This window comes from Microtus pennsylvanicus, chromosome 1 (assembly GCF_037038515.1).
Source record: "Microtus pennsylvanicus isolate mMicPen1 chromosome 1, mMicPen1.hap1, whole genome shotgun sequence".
NCBI classification, from domain to species: Eukaryota; Metazoa; Chordata; class Mammalia; order Rodentia; family Cricetidae; genus Microtus; species Microtus pennsylvanicus.
The window spans coordinates 81,030,872-81,046,286 of NC_134579.1; the positions used below are offsets into that span (position 1 = coordinate 81,030,872).

Genomic DNA, 15,415 nt, shown 5'->3' on the forward strand with positions numbered 1-15,415 from the left:
ATGTTGACATGTAGAAGAATGCAAATAGATCCATATCTATCACCATGCACAAAACTCAAGTCCAAATGTATCAAAGACCTACACACTGAACCTCACAGAAGAGAAAGTGGGAAGTAGCCTTGAATGCATTGGCACAGGAGACCAGTTCCTAAAAATAACACCAATAGTGTAGACACTGAGAATAACAAATAAACGGGACCTCCTGAAACTGAGAAGCTTCTGTAAATCAGACACAGTCAATAAGACAAAACAACAGCCTACAGAATGAGAAAAGATCTTCACCAACTCCACATTTGAGAGGGCTGATCTCCAAAATAAAGAAGCTAGACATCAAAATACCAAATAGTCCAATTAAAAAATGGGGTACAGATCTAAACAGAGAATTCTCAATAGAAGAATCTCAAAAGGCTGAAAGACACTTAAGGAAATGCTCAACATCTTTAGTCATCAGAGAAATTCAAATCAAAACAACCCTGAGATATCATCTGACTCCTGTCAGAATGGCCAAGGTCAAAAATACTGACGACAGCCTATGGTGGAGAGGATGTGGAGTTAGGGGAACACTCTTCCACTGCTGGTGGTAGTACGGCTACTGTGAAAATCATTATGGCCGTTTTTCAGAAAATTAGGAATCAATGTACCTCAGGATTCAGCAGTGTCACTCTTGGGCATATGCCCAAAGGATGCACACTCACACCGCAAGGACACTTGCTCAACTATGTTTATAGCAGCATTACTCATAATAGCCAGACCTGGAAACAACCTAGATGCCCGTCAACCCAAGAAAGGATAAAGAAAATGTGGTATATTTACACAATGGAGTACTACTCAGAGGTAAAAAAAAAAAAATGACATCTTGAAATTTTCAGGTAAATGGATGGAACTAGAAAATAACACACTGAGTGACGTAACCCAGATCCACAAAGACAAATATAGAACATACTCTCTCATATGTGAATATAAGACATAAAGCAAAGGATAACCAGACTACATAACAACCCCAGAGAAGTTAGGTATCAAAGAGTACCCTAAGAGAGACATATATGGATTCCCCCTGAGAAGGGGAAATAGACAAGATCTCCTGAGTGAGTGTGGAGGGAGGGTGGAAGCAGGGAGGGGAGGTACAAGAGGAGGGGGAAGGAGAATAGGAGGGATCTGGAAGGTCAGGTTTGGGAAAGGACAGAAAGAGAGAGCAATGAAAGAGATATCTTGATAGAAGGAGCCATTATGGGGTTAACGAGAAACCTGGCACCAGGGAAATTACCAGAATTTCACAAGGATGACTCCAGCTAAGAATCTAAGCAGTAGTGGAGAGGATGCCTTAACTGCCCTCCTTAATTGACATCATAGAACCTTCATCCAGAAAGTGATGGAAGCAGATCCAGAGATCAACAACTAACCACTGGACCAAGCTCCCGGAGTACAGTCGAAGAGAGGGAGGACCAACAATATGAGCAAAGGGGTCAAGAGCAAGATGGGGAAACCCACAGAATCATCTCACTTGAACTAGTGGGAGCTCACAGAATCCAAACTGATAACCGGGGAAGCTGCATAGGACCGAACTAAGCCCCCTGAGGACAAGTGACAATGGTGTGGCTTGAGCAATATGTGGGACCACTGGCAGTGGGGCCAGGATCTAAGCCTAGTGCATGACCTGACTTTGGGGAGCCCATTCCCATCCTCTATGGAGAGATACCTTGTCATCACAGGCATGGAGTGTGTGTGTGTGGGGGGGTCCTGGTCCTGCCTCGAGGAGATGATGGGGCAGACTTACTTGACTTCCCAGGGGAGGCTTTACCTTCTCTGAGGGGCAGATGGGGGGTGGGGTGGGATGGGGAGAAGGTGGGAGAGCAGGAGGAGAGGAGGAAGGGGGAACTCAGATTGGTTTGTAAAAATAAATTAATTAATTAAATAAATTTTAAAAAGATAGGAAGTAAGTATTAAAGTAACAATATATTGACTTAACCATTCAACTATATGAAGCAATAAAACAAGGCCATCGCTGCCTCACTAGGTAACAGGATAGTTTTGGCATGTGGTCACTAGATTTTCCATAATCTCGTGGGTAATACGCTAAACTCTTTTAAAGACTTCTTTCAGAAAGCCTTAGCAACAAAATTCTAAAGCAACTCCGAAACATGCAAAGCATTGTAATAAAGAACGGATCATAATAAAGAATGCACACTTTGTTTCAGAAGCAGAGCAAATCCTGGTCTCCACCTGAGCAGGCAGGCGTACAGGCACTCCAAATGACCTGCATTCATTCTCTGCAGCTTCTTCCACCTGGCCAATCACAGAGCCCCAGAGTACAAACCTTGTGGCTTTGGACTTGCAGCTGAGCGTTTTGCTGGTGTCCTCCCATTTATTCCCTGAGCCTCTGTGGTTGTGTTGCTTGTCGTACAAGGTGGACTGACCTTCGGACAGGTATTGATGCCTAGAGTTGAAAGGGAAAGGGAAAGGGAAAGTAAATACAGAGACACTGCACAGCTCTTCAGAGAGTCATTGTTCTTCTGATGGCACTGCGCCACAGGACCTTGGGAACCCTTGTCACACACATGCTGCCCTTGACCGCTTTTGCTGCAGAGACCTCATTCTGGTGATTGAAAAAGTGTCATGTTCACGTGGAAGGGAAGCGTCTGTATAAAGATCCCTCTCTGTCTGCAGAAAGGGCAGGATGTAGGTGCTAGGTGATATTCTAGGGTCAGTCTATGATCTAATTATTCAAAAGAAACAGGAAAATACAACTGTGACGGTTGGAATGGAGACGACGAAAGAAATGCCAAAGTGAAACGAGTCAGTCCTCTGTTCTGTTTCTGATATAAGTTATATGCTGAACTTCAGACTTTGAGAAAGTCATATGCCAATGTTTTCTCTTTATAGATAGATTCAATTGGGAGGGTGTGACAGGGCAATATTAATAATTAATAATAATTAATATTAATAATAAAGAAACCCCGACTAGGAGAAATAAAATTTCTATCAGAAATTCACTATAACTGAAACAAAAAGTAAGCATTTAAGAAGCTGTTGTTAGGAAAGGAAGTTTCATTTTTGCACGATTCAAATATCTAAGTGAGAGCTGCTGAAGGTCTTGTAAGCCTTCAGGTAACTCAGAACAAAGCCCATCCGAAAAGCCCAGCTGAGTCCTCAAACCCCATTCAACCCGAGTGGCGAAACAAGATGTGCTGAACCACGACTGCTTTCATTTCTGTGCTCCCTCTGAAATTCAGTTGTTAAGCCAGATTTTAGAAAACATGAAGTTTCAATAATTAGACAGGCCCATGAAATTAACATGGCTTTCAACAGACACCTTGAGCTCTAACTCTGATATGACTTAAACATCATTTAGCAAAGCAAGTACTATTGAAAATTCTGATAGAATGCTATTATAATCCTTTTTTGTTTGTTTGTTTGTGCCTCAAGTACACAGCAAGTCAAGCTTCAGGGGATTTGGGTGTGAGACAACTGAAGCATAGCGGAGCAGTCTAAATATGTCTGTTGTGGTCCCCGTGAGGGCAGCTTTAAGGACGCAGCTCAAAGGAAAGCACAGGGAGACACTTTAATGTACCCTTAAACTCCAACCGGTTCAACTTTAGCCTTGAATTATAAAAGCTAAAAGGTGGGCTGTGGTGGCTAATCTCAGTTCTCAACTTCACTGTGTCTAGAATCAACAAAAACCTAAGCAGCTGGGAAGAACACGTGAGGTTTAACCAATCATTTGAGACAGGAAGACCCACCCTAAATCTGGGCCACACCTTCTGGCAGCCGCCCGCACGTAAGACGGTGATGAAGGAAGCCTTTGCTTTTGCCTGCTTTCCCTCACTCTTGCTGGCAAGTTCATCAATCCTGATGCTGGGACATTCCTCTGCTCTTAGAAACCCCTTCTTCAGAATTCTGACATTGATTAAAGCCTCATCAGCTGAGGCATCCAGCCTCAAGGACTGAACAACTACCAGATTTTTAGCTTTCCTGTCAGCCATTGTTGGACTAAGCATACTGACTGTAAGCCACTTTAATAAATCTCTTTCCTTTTCTCCTCTCTCCCTCCCTCCCTCCCCCCTCCCTCCCTCCCCCATCACACATACCTACACACACACACACACACACACACACACACACACACACTCACACACACACACACAAGTCAAAAACAAAAATCCACAACAATCACATATTAAAAGAAACTATTCATGTGTTTAGAAATAAGCTTATCCTGTATGACGGGTTTCACAAATGTTCTTTTTCTACAGACTACCTCCCATGGATGCACCCAGAATTTTTATAATAAGAGATCAATTTCACAATTTTTTTTTTATCAATTGATTGTTACAGATCAGCCATGGCTAGAAACTTCCTATCAGTCTCCTGTTTAAAACAAGTTCTCACCCTTCAGTCACAATCAGAAATCATGGAAGCACAGGGAAGGGGACAGAGGACACCGTTTCTAAAGTCATTTAAAAGAAAAGTAATAACAGAAGCACACCAGCGATGAGTCCTCCCCAGAGACACAGCAGGGAGGCACCTCTGCCTGGGGGAGGGCTAGCTGCCACAGGTGTCCTGAGCAGTCAGTCACAGGTGCCACACACGCCATGAGGAAGACAGCTTGCAGAACCTGCGACACTTCATAAGCTACTTTGTCCCGACTCTTGGAGAACAACAATAAAATAAAACCTCCTTTCTTTTTGTGCCTGCCTCAGCCTTCTCACATTGGGAGACAGTTTTTTGAGTGTGGGCTTATGGGGTGACAGGGAACAGAAACTAAAGGGTGCTCATACCTAGAATATTGCACATTGACTACAGGGATCTTATATCCCAGAATGACCTGCAGTTAAAGAATTGGCTCTGACAGATACAGCAACAGGCTGTGAATTAGCCTAGTGGTTTGTATCTTACTTAACTACTCTGGCACTTTGATGATTGGTATTTAGCCTTAACAACAGCCTGGATTGTTTGGGGGTTCCTTGGGGCCCACTTATATTTGTTGAGACTTGTTTTATGACCGAGTATGTGGTCAACTTTGGAGAAAGTTCCATGAGTTGCTGAGAAGGCATATTCTTCTGTGTTTGGCTGAAATGTTCTGTAAATATCTGTTGGGTCCATTAGGTTTATAACATCACTTAGCTCCAGGATTTCTCCACTTAGTTTTTGTCTGAATGACCTGTCTACAGGTAAGAGTAGGGTATAGAAGTCACCTACTATCACTATGTGAAGGCCAATATGTGATTTAAGTTGTAGTAGTGTTTCTTTATGAACTTGGGTGCCCTTATGTTTGGTGCATAGATATTAAGAATTGCAATGTTCTCTTGGTGGATTTTCCCTTTGATGAGTATAAGTGTCCTTCCTTATCTCTTCTGACTAGTTTTTGATTGGAATCTGTTTTATATTTATTTATTTATTTATGGTTTTTTGAGACGGGGGTTTCTCTGTGGCTTTGGAGCCTGTCCTGAAACTAGCTCTGTAGACCAGGCTGGTCTCGAACTTACAGAGATCCGCCTGCCTCTGCCTCCCAAGTGCTGGGATTAAAGGCGTGCGCCACCATCGCCCGGCTGGAATCTGTTTTATCAGATAGGAAAATGGCTACACTAGCTTGCTTCTTAGGTCCATTTGCTTGGAATATGTGTTTTCATACTTTTACCATGAGATGATGTCTGTTTTTGATGGTGAGATGCATTTCTTGGATGTAGCAAGAAGAGGGATCCTGTTTTCTAATCTAACCTGTTAGTCTGTGGCTTTTACTTGGGGACTGAGACCATTGGTGTTGAATTGTCAATGAGTAGTGTTTTTTGATTCCGATTATTTTGTTGTTGTGGTGTGAAATTTTTACTTCCACTTTTGACCTGCTCATCTTTCATTATTTATTCCTTGCGTCTTCTTGAGTGTGGTTAGCCTCTTCGGGTTGATGTAGGGCTGAATTTGTAGATAGATACTGTTTAAGTATGGTTTTCTAGTTCTTCATCTATTGCAATAGAAAGCCTTTCTAATTATAGTCATCTGGGCTGGTATTTGTGGTTTCTGAGAGTTTGTAGAACATCTGGTCCAGGCCCTTCTGGATTGTAGAGTCTTCAGTGACGTCAGGAGTTATTTTGACAGGTCTGCCTTTATGTCACTTCATCTCATTGCCTTGCAGCTTTTAATAGTCTTTGTTTGTTCTTCTGTACATTTAGTGGTTTGGTTATTATGTGTTGTGGGAAATTTCATATGTATTTAAGAGAACAAGAGAAGCTTCTTATAGCAATTTTAGTAGAAGCCCAGAAGTATAGAGATAGTAAAAACCAAACACAAACCCCATTTAAAAGAAATGTTAGATTAACAAAGTTGTGCATAGATTCTCATCTAAAATGACTGCATGCAGACTTTGTTCTAGCACTAAGTGTTAGCTCTTATTTAGAATTCACTAATTTTCTACAAACACCCTTTTTCTCTTACAAGCTTTAGTCCAGCTATCACACGCTAGAGCCATCATTGCTCTCAGACACACCAATCTGCGAGTGATACTTAAGACTCCACTGGTTTTGCATGATATCAGCCCTTCAAAGAATACTGTTGGGCATTTTGCAGAGAATGTCCTTCCGAGAGTTCTTCATGGTATGTTCTCACTGTCGCATCATCACGTCACTCGATTGCTCTAGCGTGAATAACATGTGATATATTTACTTCAGTCACTTGGGAAGGGGGTGTTTGCCAGTTGTTTTTAGCACAAGGCATTTTTAATGCTGTCTCTGCGGTAGTGAATGAGCTCACACAGGTAGGCACACACAGAGAACTTAAGGTCTGTGCAGCAACCTCCTTGACCTGCTGAGTCCCCTTGCCTGTCCATTTACCTTATTCTTCAAAACAAAAGCTCTCACTAAGTCTGGAACTCACTGCATCTAGACCGACTGGCTGAATATGCAGCCTCCAGGACTTGCCTGTCTCCTCCCGCACTGGGAGGTCTAACCATCTTATTCTTTGAGAAAGGGTCTAGCATTGAATCCGGAAGTTATTCTTCCAGCTAGACTGGATAGCCAGGGAGCCTCCAGGACTTGCCTGTCCCCTGCCACCAGTGTTGGTGACCAGTATCATGCCTAGAGTTTTATGTAGCTGTTGGGGAATCTGCACTTGGATTCACAAGCTCTCCACTGAGCTGGACACCCAGCCCTTATAGTCCTCTCCTAGCCCCCTTTAAGGTTTTCCTCACGTCTCCGACTGCAGAAAAGCACTGCATCTCGTGTGCTAGCTGAAAGACCTTGGCTCAGAAACTGAGAGCATCTTAAAGGGATAACAATAATGTCATCAAGGTTATAAAACTCAGTCTACAAACTTCATGCTACAGTGAAGAAATCTGGCGTTAGAAATTTACCTCGTAGGAAGTCAAACTATGTAGTAAATGTTTATAATTGCACGTGTGACAGTTTAAAATGCTGTCACGGTCCACATAGGAAATAAGATGCAACAGATGCATGTGTTGAATATATTTTAAACGCTTGAAATGTTTTGGTTATGGAAAATGTGCACAGCTTTTACTGGCTGAGAATCTGCATCCTGAGCATCTGAAATGCTCCAGAATCCAAGAAGCATTTTTAAAGCATCTAATTTTTTTGTTGTTTAATTGACTCCTTCAAGACATCTAAGACATTGGTAGTTTCTCAGATTTGAATATATAGATTCAGGTGCTCAATCTATAAATCAACGAAGAGAGAATGGAAGTAACAAGAAAAAGGTAACTAGGAACGTGAAACAGGATGAGGCGAAACAATGAATAAAGGCTGTCATGTCTGCCACCTATATAGTATAGCATTCAAATATCTTATAAAAATGTGCTGATAAATTATACAAAGAAGAAGAGGAAAACCTATGGCAATCACAACATATACATACAGCTCTTTTAAAAAAAAAAACATATGCCCCCCCCACATTCATACGCCTAGTTTCAAGGCATCATTCATAATAGCTAACAACTGGAAACCACCAAATGTCCGTTAAAAGATGAATTCATACATAAAAAGGGTTTTGTGTACAATGTAAGAGTATTCTGTCTTTAAAATAAAGGAGGGGTTTTATATAGCCTACTATGTTCATGATCTTAAGGACATTATGCTAAGAAAAAGAACCCAATCTCAAAAAGACAGTATCATATAACTTTATTTATATTAAGGACTTAAAATAATCAAATCCATAGAGATCAAAAGCAGAATGGAAGCTGCCAGGAGCTGAGAAGGAGAAGTGGGAGAGGCAAGTCAGTGCAGCAGTTTTCAACCTGTGGGCCCAAACCCCAAGACCATCAGCAAACTCAGGTATTTGTAACTAGCGAAACTGTTATGAAGTAGCAATGAAATCATTTCACGGTTAGGGTCATCACAACCTGAGTAACTGTATTAAAGGGTTGCAGTTTTTGGAAGATTGAGACTCACTGAATTATTGTTTAAACAATATGGAGTTTCACATTTGTAAAATGTAATATTTCAGCAGGTAAGGGGTACAGAGTAGCATAAGATATTTAAGATTTATGTTCTATATATTTTATTATGTTTATACACAATTGAAATTTAAAATTAAATGTTCATATGTTATGCAACAGTCTCTTTCTAGATAAAACCTTTCATCTTGGAGGAAACTATCAAGACCCGGGATGTTACAAATGGAGGTGAAACACTCCATCAAATGGGAGCTGTGGAGCTCAGGAGGCAGAGCCCAGGGCCTCAGGAGGCAGAGTCCAGGGCCTCGGGAGGCTCGGAAGCGGAGGAGGCGATGGAACAGACCCCTCCCTTGTCAAGCACACTAAGCTGCAAGGTCTGCCCACAGCCACTCTCAGTGAAGCTGAGCTTGTGCCTTCTGGGGGAAGCAGAGACCAGCAGAGCTTCCTGGAAGATGGGCACTCTTTAAACTGTGGGGCTGCCTGCAGTGAGTTCCAGGTTCCCAGCGTTCATGAGCTGTCACTATGTGGGATAGGCTTTGGTGACATGGCTGTCTTTGAGTCAATTCTGCTCTCCTAAATAATCTCTTGCCCACACTCCTGTAAGGGAATCCAATAAAGCTCCCTGGCTCACCAAGACAAACGGTCTGATGTCATTCCTCCGGCTGGAGCTAACAGACTTCATTCCTGTGTCCCCAGGAACAGCGTCATACAACATCATGCAGTGACAAACAGGCCACATCCTAAGTTCCTGTCATCTCTAACAGCAAGCAATCCTGTTACCATCTCCCGAGTGTGCGGTCTCTCCCAGGCTCTGCTCCAGACTGCCGGCCAGGCCAGACTCCGAAGGACACATCATTTGTCCCGCTGCACTGCTACTAGTGTAAGACTTGTCTCACGATCAGCTTGCCCCATCTGCATCTCACAGCTGCTTCCCAGGCCTGCTGCCTGCCTTGCAACTTTCTCTACCTCAAATAGTGCAGCTCCATCCCTGCTAAGTCAAAACCCAGGAAAGCAACGGGAATCCTTTTTTATGTCATCGAGTAGATCCTGTCCCTCAGAAAATTCTGTTGACTATGTGTATTGGGTATCATTCTGCTGCTATGATTAAAACACTACACCCAAGGTGTGTGTGTGTGTGTGTGTGTGTGTGTGTGTGTGTGTGTGTGAGAGAGAGAGAGAGAGAGAGAGAGAGAGAGAGAGACAGAGAGAGAGAGAGAGAGAGAGAGAGAGAGATGAAGGGAGGGAGGGAGGGATGAAGGGAGGGAGGGAGAGAGAGAGAGAGAGAGAGAGAGAGAGAGAGAGAGAGAGAGGGAGGGAGGGAGGGAGGGAGAGAGAGAGGGAGGGAGGGATGAAGGGAGGGAGGGAGGGATGAAGGGAGGAAGGGAGAGAGACAGAGAGAGAGAGAGAGAGAGAGAGAGAGAGAGAGAGATTGGGGCTTATGCTTCAGAGAGGGATAAGAGTGTTCCATGGCAGGGAGGCAGGGTGGCTGACAAACAAGGCAGCAGAATCAGGAAGCTGAGAGCTCACAACTTCAATGCAAGCACAAAGCAGAGCGAACAGGAAGTGGCATGAGGCCTCTGCTCTGAAAGCTGGCCCCCATAACATACTTCCTCCAGCAAAACTCCACCACCTAAACATCCCCAAACCCTGCTACTAACAAGGGACCAAGGGAATGGGGACATTCCCGCTCAAACCACCAAACTCTACCTTCAAAATAGTTCCAGGTTTTTCATGTCGACCACTACCTTGATTGTTACTCTTCTGCCATTAAATACCATCATCTTAAATTGGATCAAAGCAAGCCCCTCCGTCCAAAGACTCCATACTCCCCCTACCCCAACACAGGAAATACTTTGAAACTAGGTCAATAGAGATCCTGTGCTTAAACTTCCCTAGTGGCTCCCCATTTTACTGGGTGAAAACCCAAGTTCTTCACAGTGATTTGTAGTCACTGTACAGCCTAGCCTGGGCTCCATCAGTAAAAGTCACTACAGCCAGCCTAGCCTGGGCTCTGTAATCAGGAGTCACCGTACAGCCTAGCCTGGGCTCCGTCACCAGGAGTCTCATCATTTACCATTGCTCTGTTCACACCACTCAGTTCACATTGCTCTTTTGTTGCACACACAGGCCAGACACCTTTTATGACCTTCAGTCTAGCTGCTCCACGAAGGGATGCTTCTCCAGGTGATGGCCACCTGTTTATCTTTTCCAAATCTTGACTCAAATTGTACCTTCTCAATACAGATGACCCTGACACACAGCTTTCTGCAGCTCGTCTTCCTTCAGTCTTTCCAAATCATTCCCAGCAGCTCTTGTACTATGTGATAAATGGTACACTGTCCACTTTCTCTGCTCAGAACCTAAGCTGGCCAGGCAATGGTGGTGCACGCCTTTAATCCCAGCACTCAGGAGGCAAAGGCAGGAGGATCTCTGTGAGTCTGAGACCAGCCTGATCTACAGAGCGAGTTCCAGGACAGGCTCTAAAGCTACAAAGAAAAACCCTTTCTAGCAAACGCCCCCCCCCACCCAAAAAAACCAAAAACAAAACATTAAAACAAACAACAACAACAACAGAATCTAAGCTGTAGAAGTCAGTCATTCTTGTTTGGAGAGATTTGTGGGCCACCACCTGTCATGCAGTGGGTGCATAATAAACATGTTGAACAAATGCATTCTAGAGACTCTGCAGGCAAGTATTTCTTTTTTTGCCTAAACTCTTAGTTTCTATTTCATGTGAAACACTAAAAAAATTCTAATAGGAAAATATATAACTATATATTAAAGCTATATTACTGTATTGTAACTCAGTATGTTTCCCTACACTTCCAATTCTATCTAAAATTGGAAGCATTGAACATTATTTCTATTTAAGTTCCAAATATTCAGAAGTGAGGGTAAAAGGAAAAAAGTTTAGACTCAAGAATGCTCTCCACATTCCAGGAACAAATGTGGAAATATCCGGAGTTGTGAACCTGCCCAGATGCCATCTTACTAACAATTGCAGATGTCCGCTGTCATGGGTATAGCGTGCATCATGTGCAGGTACTTTATTCTTTTCCCCACCCCATTTCTCCCAAGTTACCAAATGAAAACCCTTCAACTAAAAGCACCCTGTTTTCGCCTAATATCTGGGAACAAAAAATACATTCACTTTATGGTCAAGAAGCAAGGGGAGATAGGTAATTTCATATGGATGGAAGTTTTCCCCTAACCCCTGGCTGGCCAGTTATGAAGCAATATTACTTAGCGAGGATAAGAGTGTGAAATTAGTGCAGTTGCTGGGGAGAATAAGACAGGACTGGCAGCGAAGGAACCACTCACAAGAAAGGGTGGGGGCAAAGAGGAGGAGAGCAATGGCTCCTTTGGCCCAGAGTTGCCATGACGGGGCAATGGTGCTTTCATTTTAGGACCACAAGGAAAATTTAGACATTTCTGATTTGTCCCTTTTATTTACATGGCTTTGTGGCCTAAAATTTATTTTAAGTGCTCTTTATTTCCAAGTCGCCCACATGGTTTGCCGCCTCCCTTTGCTATTTCTCCCCTTATCAGGTAACATCCGACCCATAGCTCTCAAACTCTTTGTCCATGAACCACCTTTGCTGGGCAAGTCACTTCTTCCCTTTCCCACTACACCCGCCCTGCCTCCTGGTCTGTGGCCATCTCCAAACCCACGGGCCTACCTCCATACCCATAGACCAGGCTTGTTCACAAGCCACCCTAGCTTGGGAATTTTATGGCCATAAGTGCCTACATTAAGAAAATAAATAAAAAGAACACAAATAAATGACTTAGTGATTCAACTGAAGAATTTAGAAAAACAGGAACAAACCAAACTCAAGCCAGTAGATTCTAAGTGTGGTGGTTAGAGTTAAGAGGGCCCCAATAAGACTTGGGCATTTGAATACTTGGTCCCTAATTGGTGGCTGTTTGAGGAGGAGTAAAGGTGTGGCCTTGCTGGAGGAAGAATGTCACTGGGTGAAGGGTGCACTTTGATATTCCAAAAGACTCACACCCTTTTGAATTAGCACGCTCTGCCCCCCACTTACATGTGGAAAGAGGAGGTCTCTGCTGCTGCTCCAGAGGCTACCACCATACCTCAGTCCACCACCAGAGACTCTAACCCTCTGGAGCTGAAAGCCAAATTGAACTCTTTTATATGCTGCCTTAGTCATGATGTTTTGTCACAGCAAAAGAAAACACAGTGAGAAATAATAAGACTCACAGCAGAACACTAACTAGAAACAAAGAAAACCAAACAAAGAATCTAAGAGCAGCTTCACTGAGAAGATTAAACAAGATAGATCCTCATTTTAAGCAACCGAAGGAAAGAAAAAGACGATGCACATTAACAGAATAAAAACAAACAGGGAAACATTACAACAGACACTAAAGAAATATGCTGTATAATAAGGGAATATTTTAAACCTGTACTACATTAAGTTGCAAAATCTAACAGAAATGAATTTATTTCTAGATTCAACAAAAACTATCAGAGTTAAATCAAGCAGAGATCAAGACACAAACAGATCCACAACAAAGGAGAAGATTATAGCAATAATAATACTAATAATAAAAACCAAAACCCTTCTGATTAAAACAACTCCAAAATTCAGAGGAACTCACAGCAGAATTGTAACCAACTTTCAAGGAACTATACAACCTATACGTTTTAAATTATTAAAATAAACAAAAATTAAAACAGGGGAACTCCCAGACTCATTCTATAAAGCCAGTATTGCTAACATCCAAACCAGTTAAATCACAACAAAAACAAAACTGCAGACCATATCCCTGATGAGCACATATGTGAAGATTTTTGACAAAACAATTAGGCAAGGGAAGGAAAATAAATGGATAGAAATATAAAAAGTAGTTAAAGTATTTCTATTTGCAAATGATAACATGCTATACTTATGAGATCCAAAAAATTCCATCAGAAATTGTTTAAAACAAGCAACAATTTCAGCAAAGTTGCAGGATAAGAATAAATAAACAGTCAAACTTACAAACACCAGTTGCCTTTCTATACACCAACAACAAACATTGAGAAAGAGATCATGGACATATTCTCATGTACAACAGCATCAAAGACAACCAAATATCTTCTATAAATCTAACTAAGGAGATGAGAGACCTCTACAGTGAAAACTTCAAATACCCAAAGAGATTAAAGAAAAAGGATATTAGATAAATGGAACGCCCACCCATGTGAATGGGTGAGTAAATTAATGTTGTGAAAATGAACATCCTATCAAAAGCATCTTATATATTCAATGCAATCCCAAATAAAACACCCACACCATTCTTCACAAAAATAGAGTTTAAAAAATCTAAAATTCATATGGAACCAAAAAAGATACTGACTTGCCAAATAATCCTCAGCAAAAGAGGTAATATTGGAGGGATTCCCATTCCAGACTCGAAGATATACAGAGCTAGAGCAACAAAAGCCAATATGGTACTAGCACAAAAAGTGATATTTAGATCCATCACTGGAAGAAAAAAGGAGACCCAAACATAAGTGCACATAATTATAGATACTTGACAAAGAGGCCGAAAACATGCACCAGAGCTAAAAACAAAAAACCAGCATCTTCACTAATGATTCTGGATATACTGAATATCCACATGCAGAGGAATGCAATTAAACCCAAATCTATATCCCTGTATAAAAAGTCAGCCTCCATTCATAAGCGGCTTATAGATATAAAGCAAAGAAACACCAGCCTACACTCCACAACCCCAGAAAACCTAGACAACAAAGAGGACCTTAAGAGAAACATACATAGGAAGGAGAAAAAGACAAGATCTCCCGAGTAAACTGGGAGTATGGGGGTCATGGGTCAGGGTAGAAGGGGAGGAAAGGAAGGGACCAGCCAAAAAGGTATAGATCAATAAAAACAATAAAAAAAAGTTAGCCTCAACTGCACCAAAGACCTCCATTTGAAATCTGAAATGCTAAACCCGCTAGAAGAAAACATAGACAGTCTCCTGCATGACATAGGTACAGGGAACGACTTTCTGAAGAGGTTTGCCCATTAGGTAAAGCCAACGACTGACAAGTGAGACTTCATAAAACGTAAAAGCTTGTGTATAGCTAAAGAAACAATCCAACGAGTAACAAAAATACCCACAAACTGGGAGAGAATCTTCACCATCTACACATGCAACAGCATCAATATCCAAAATATACAGAGAACTCAGATATGCAAGCCAAGGAAATAAGTGACCTAATTAAAATTAAATTAATTTAATTAAATTAAAAATGGACTAAGTATCTAAAAAGAGTTCTCAACAGCAGAAACAGAAGTGTCTGAGAAATACTTCAAATGTGCTCATCATCCTTAGCAATGTAAATTGAGATTTTATCTCACCTTAGTCAGAAGGGCTAAGCACAACAGAAATGACAAAAATCCCAGGTGAGGGTGTGGGGGAAGAGGAATGCTCACTCATTGTTAATGGGAGTGCAAACTGGTGCAGCCACTCTGGAAATCAGTGTGGAGAATCCTCAAAAACCTAAAAACAAGTCTACCATATGACCCAGCCACACCACCCATTGGCATTCACCCAGCAGTTGACATCCTATGCCACAGATGCTCAGAAGAGTTCACTGCCAACCTATGCACAATAGCCAGGAAATGGAAACAATCTCGACGTCCTTTGACAGGTGAGTGAATAATAAAAAGGAATATTACACAAACTTATGTCGAGTGAGACAGCCAAGTCCCAGGGTTTGGTCTCATCTGTGGCTCCTAGCTCCAAATCTTCAGATATGAGAATATTACACGGAGTAACTCCAGAAATCTGAGAAGTAGGCCCGTGGCAGCAGCAGGAGGTTGTGGGGTGGAAGAGGAGTAGCAAGATATAGGTGATAAGGAACAGCAAACGGAAAACTGGGAAGGAGCAGGTTTCATCTGAGAAGAGAGAAGGAGGTCAATACAGGAGAATGAGGGAAGAAGGCAAATGACACCGAGGATGTTTGAGACAGCGTCAAGGAATCATTTTACATTTACCTAAAAT

The 15,415-nt window shown here is 42.1% G+C and overlaps 1 protein-coding gene across 8 annotated transcripts in view; it reads right to left on the reverse strand.

Moving 5' to 3' along the window:
- The window catches only part of Fgd4 (FYVE, RhoGEF and PH domain containing 4), a 147,447-nt gene that overhangs the window by 68,141 nt on the left and 63,891 nt on the right, over positions 1-15,415 (reverse strand). For all 8 annotated transcript variants that reach the window (XR_012910440.1, XR_012910448.1, XM_075970834.1 and 5 more), the window contains exon 2: positions 2,315-2,434. Coding sequence is in view for 4 of the 8 variants with exons in the window: in XM_075970834.1 (XP_075826949.1) it covers positions 2,315-2,434 (120 nt within the window). In the remaining 4 variants the exon portion in view is untranslated. The remainder of the gene's footprint in view (positions 1-2,314; positions 2,435-15,415) is intronic.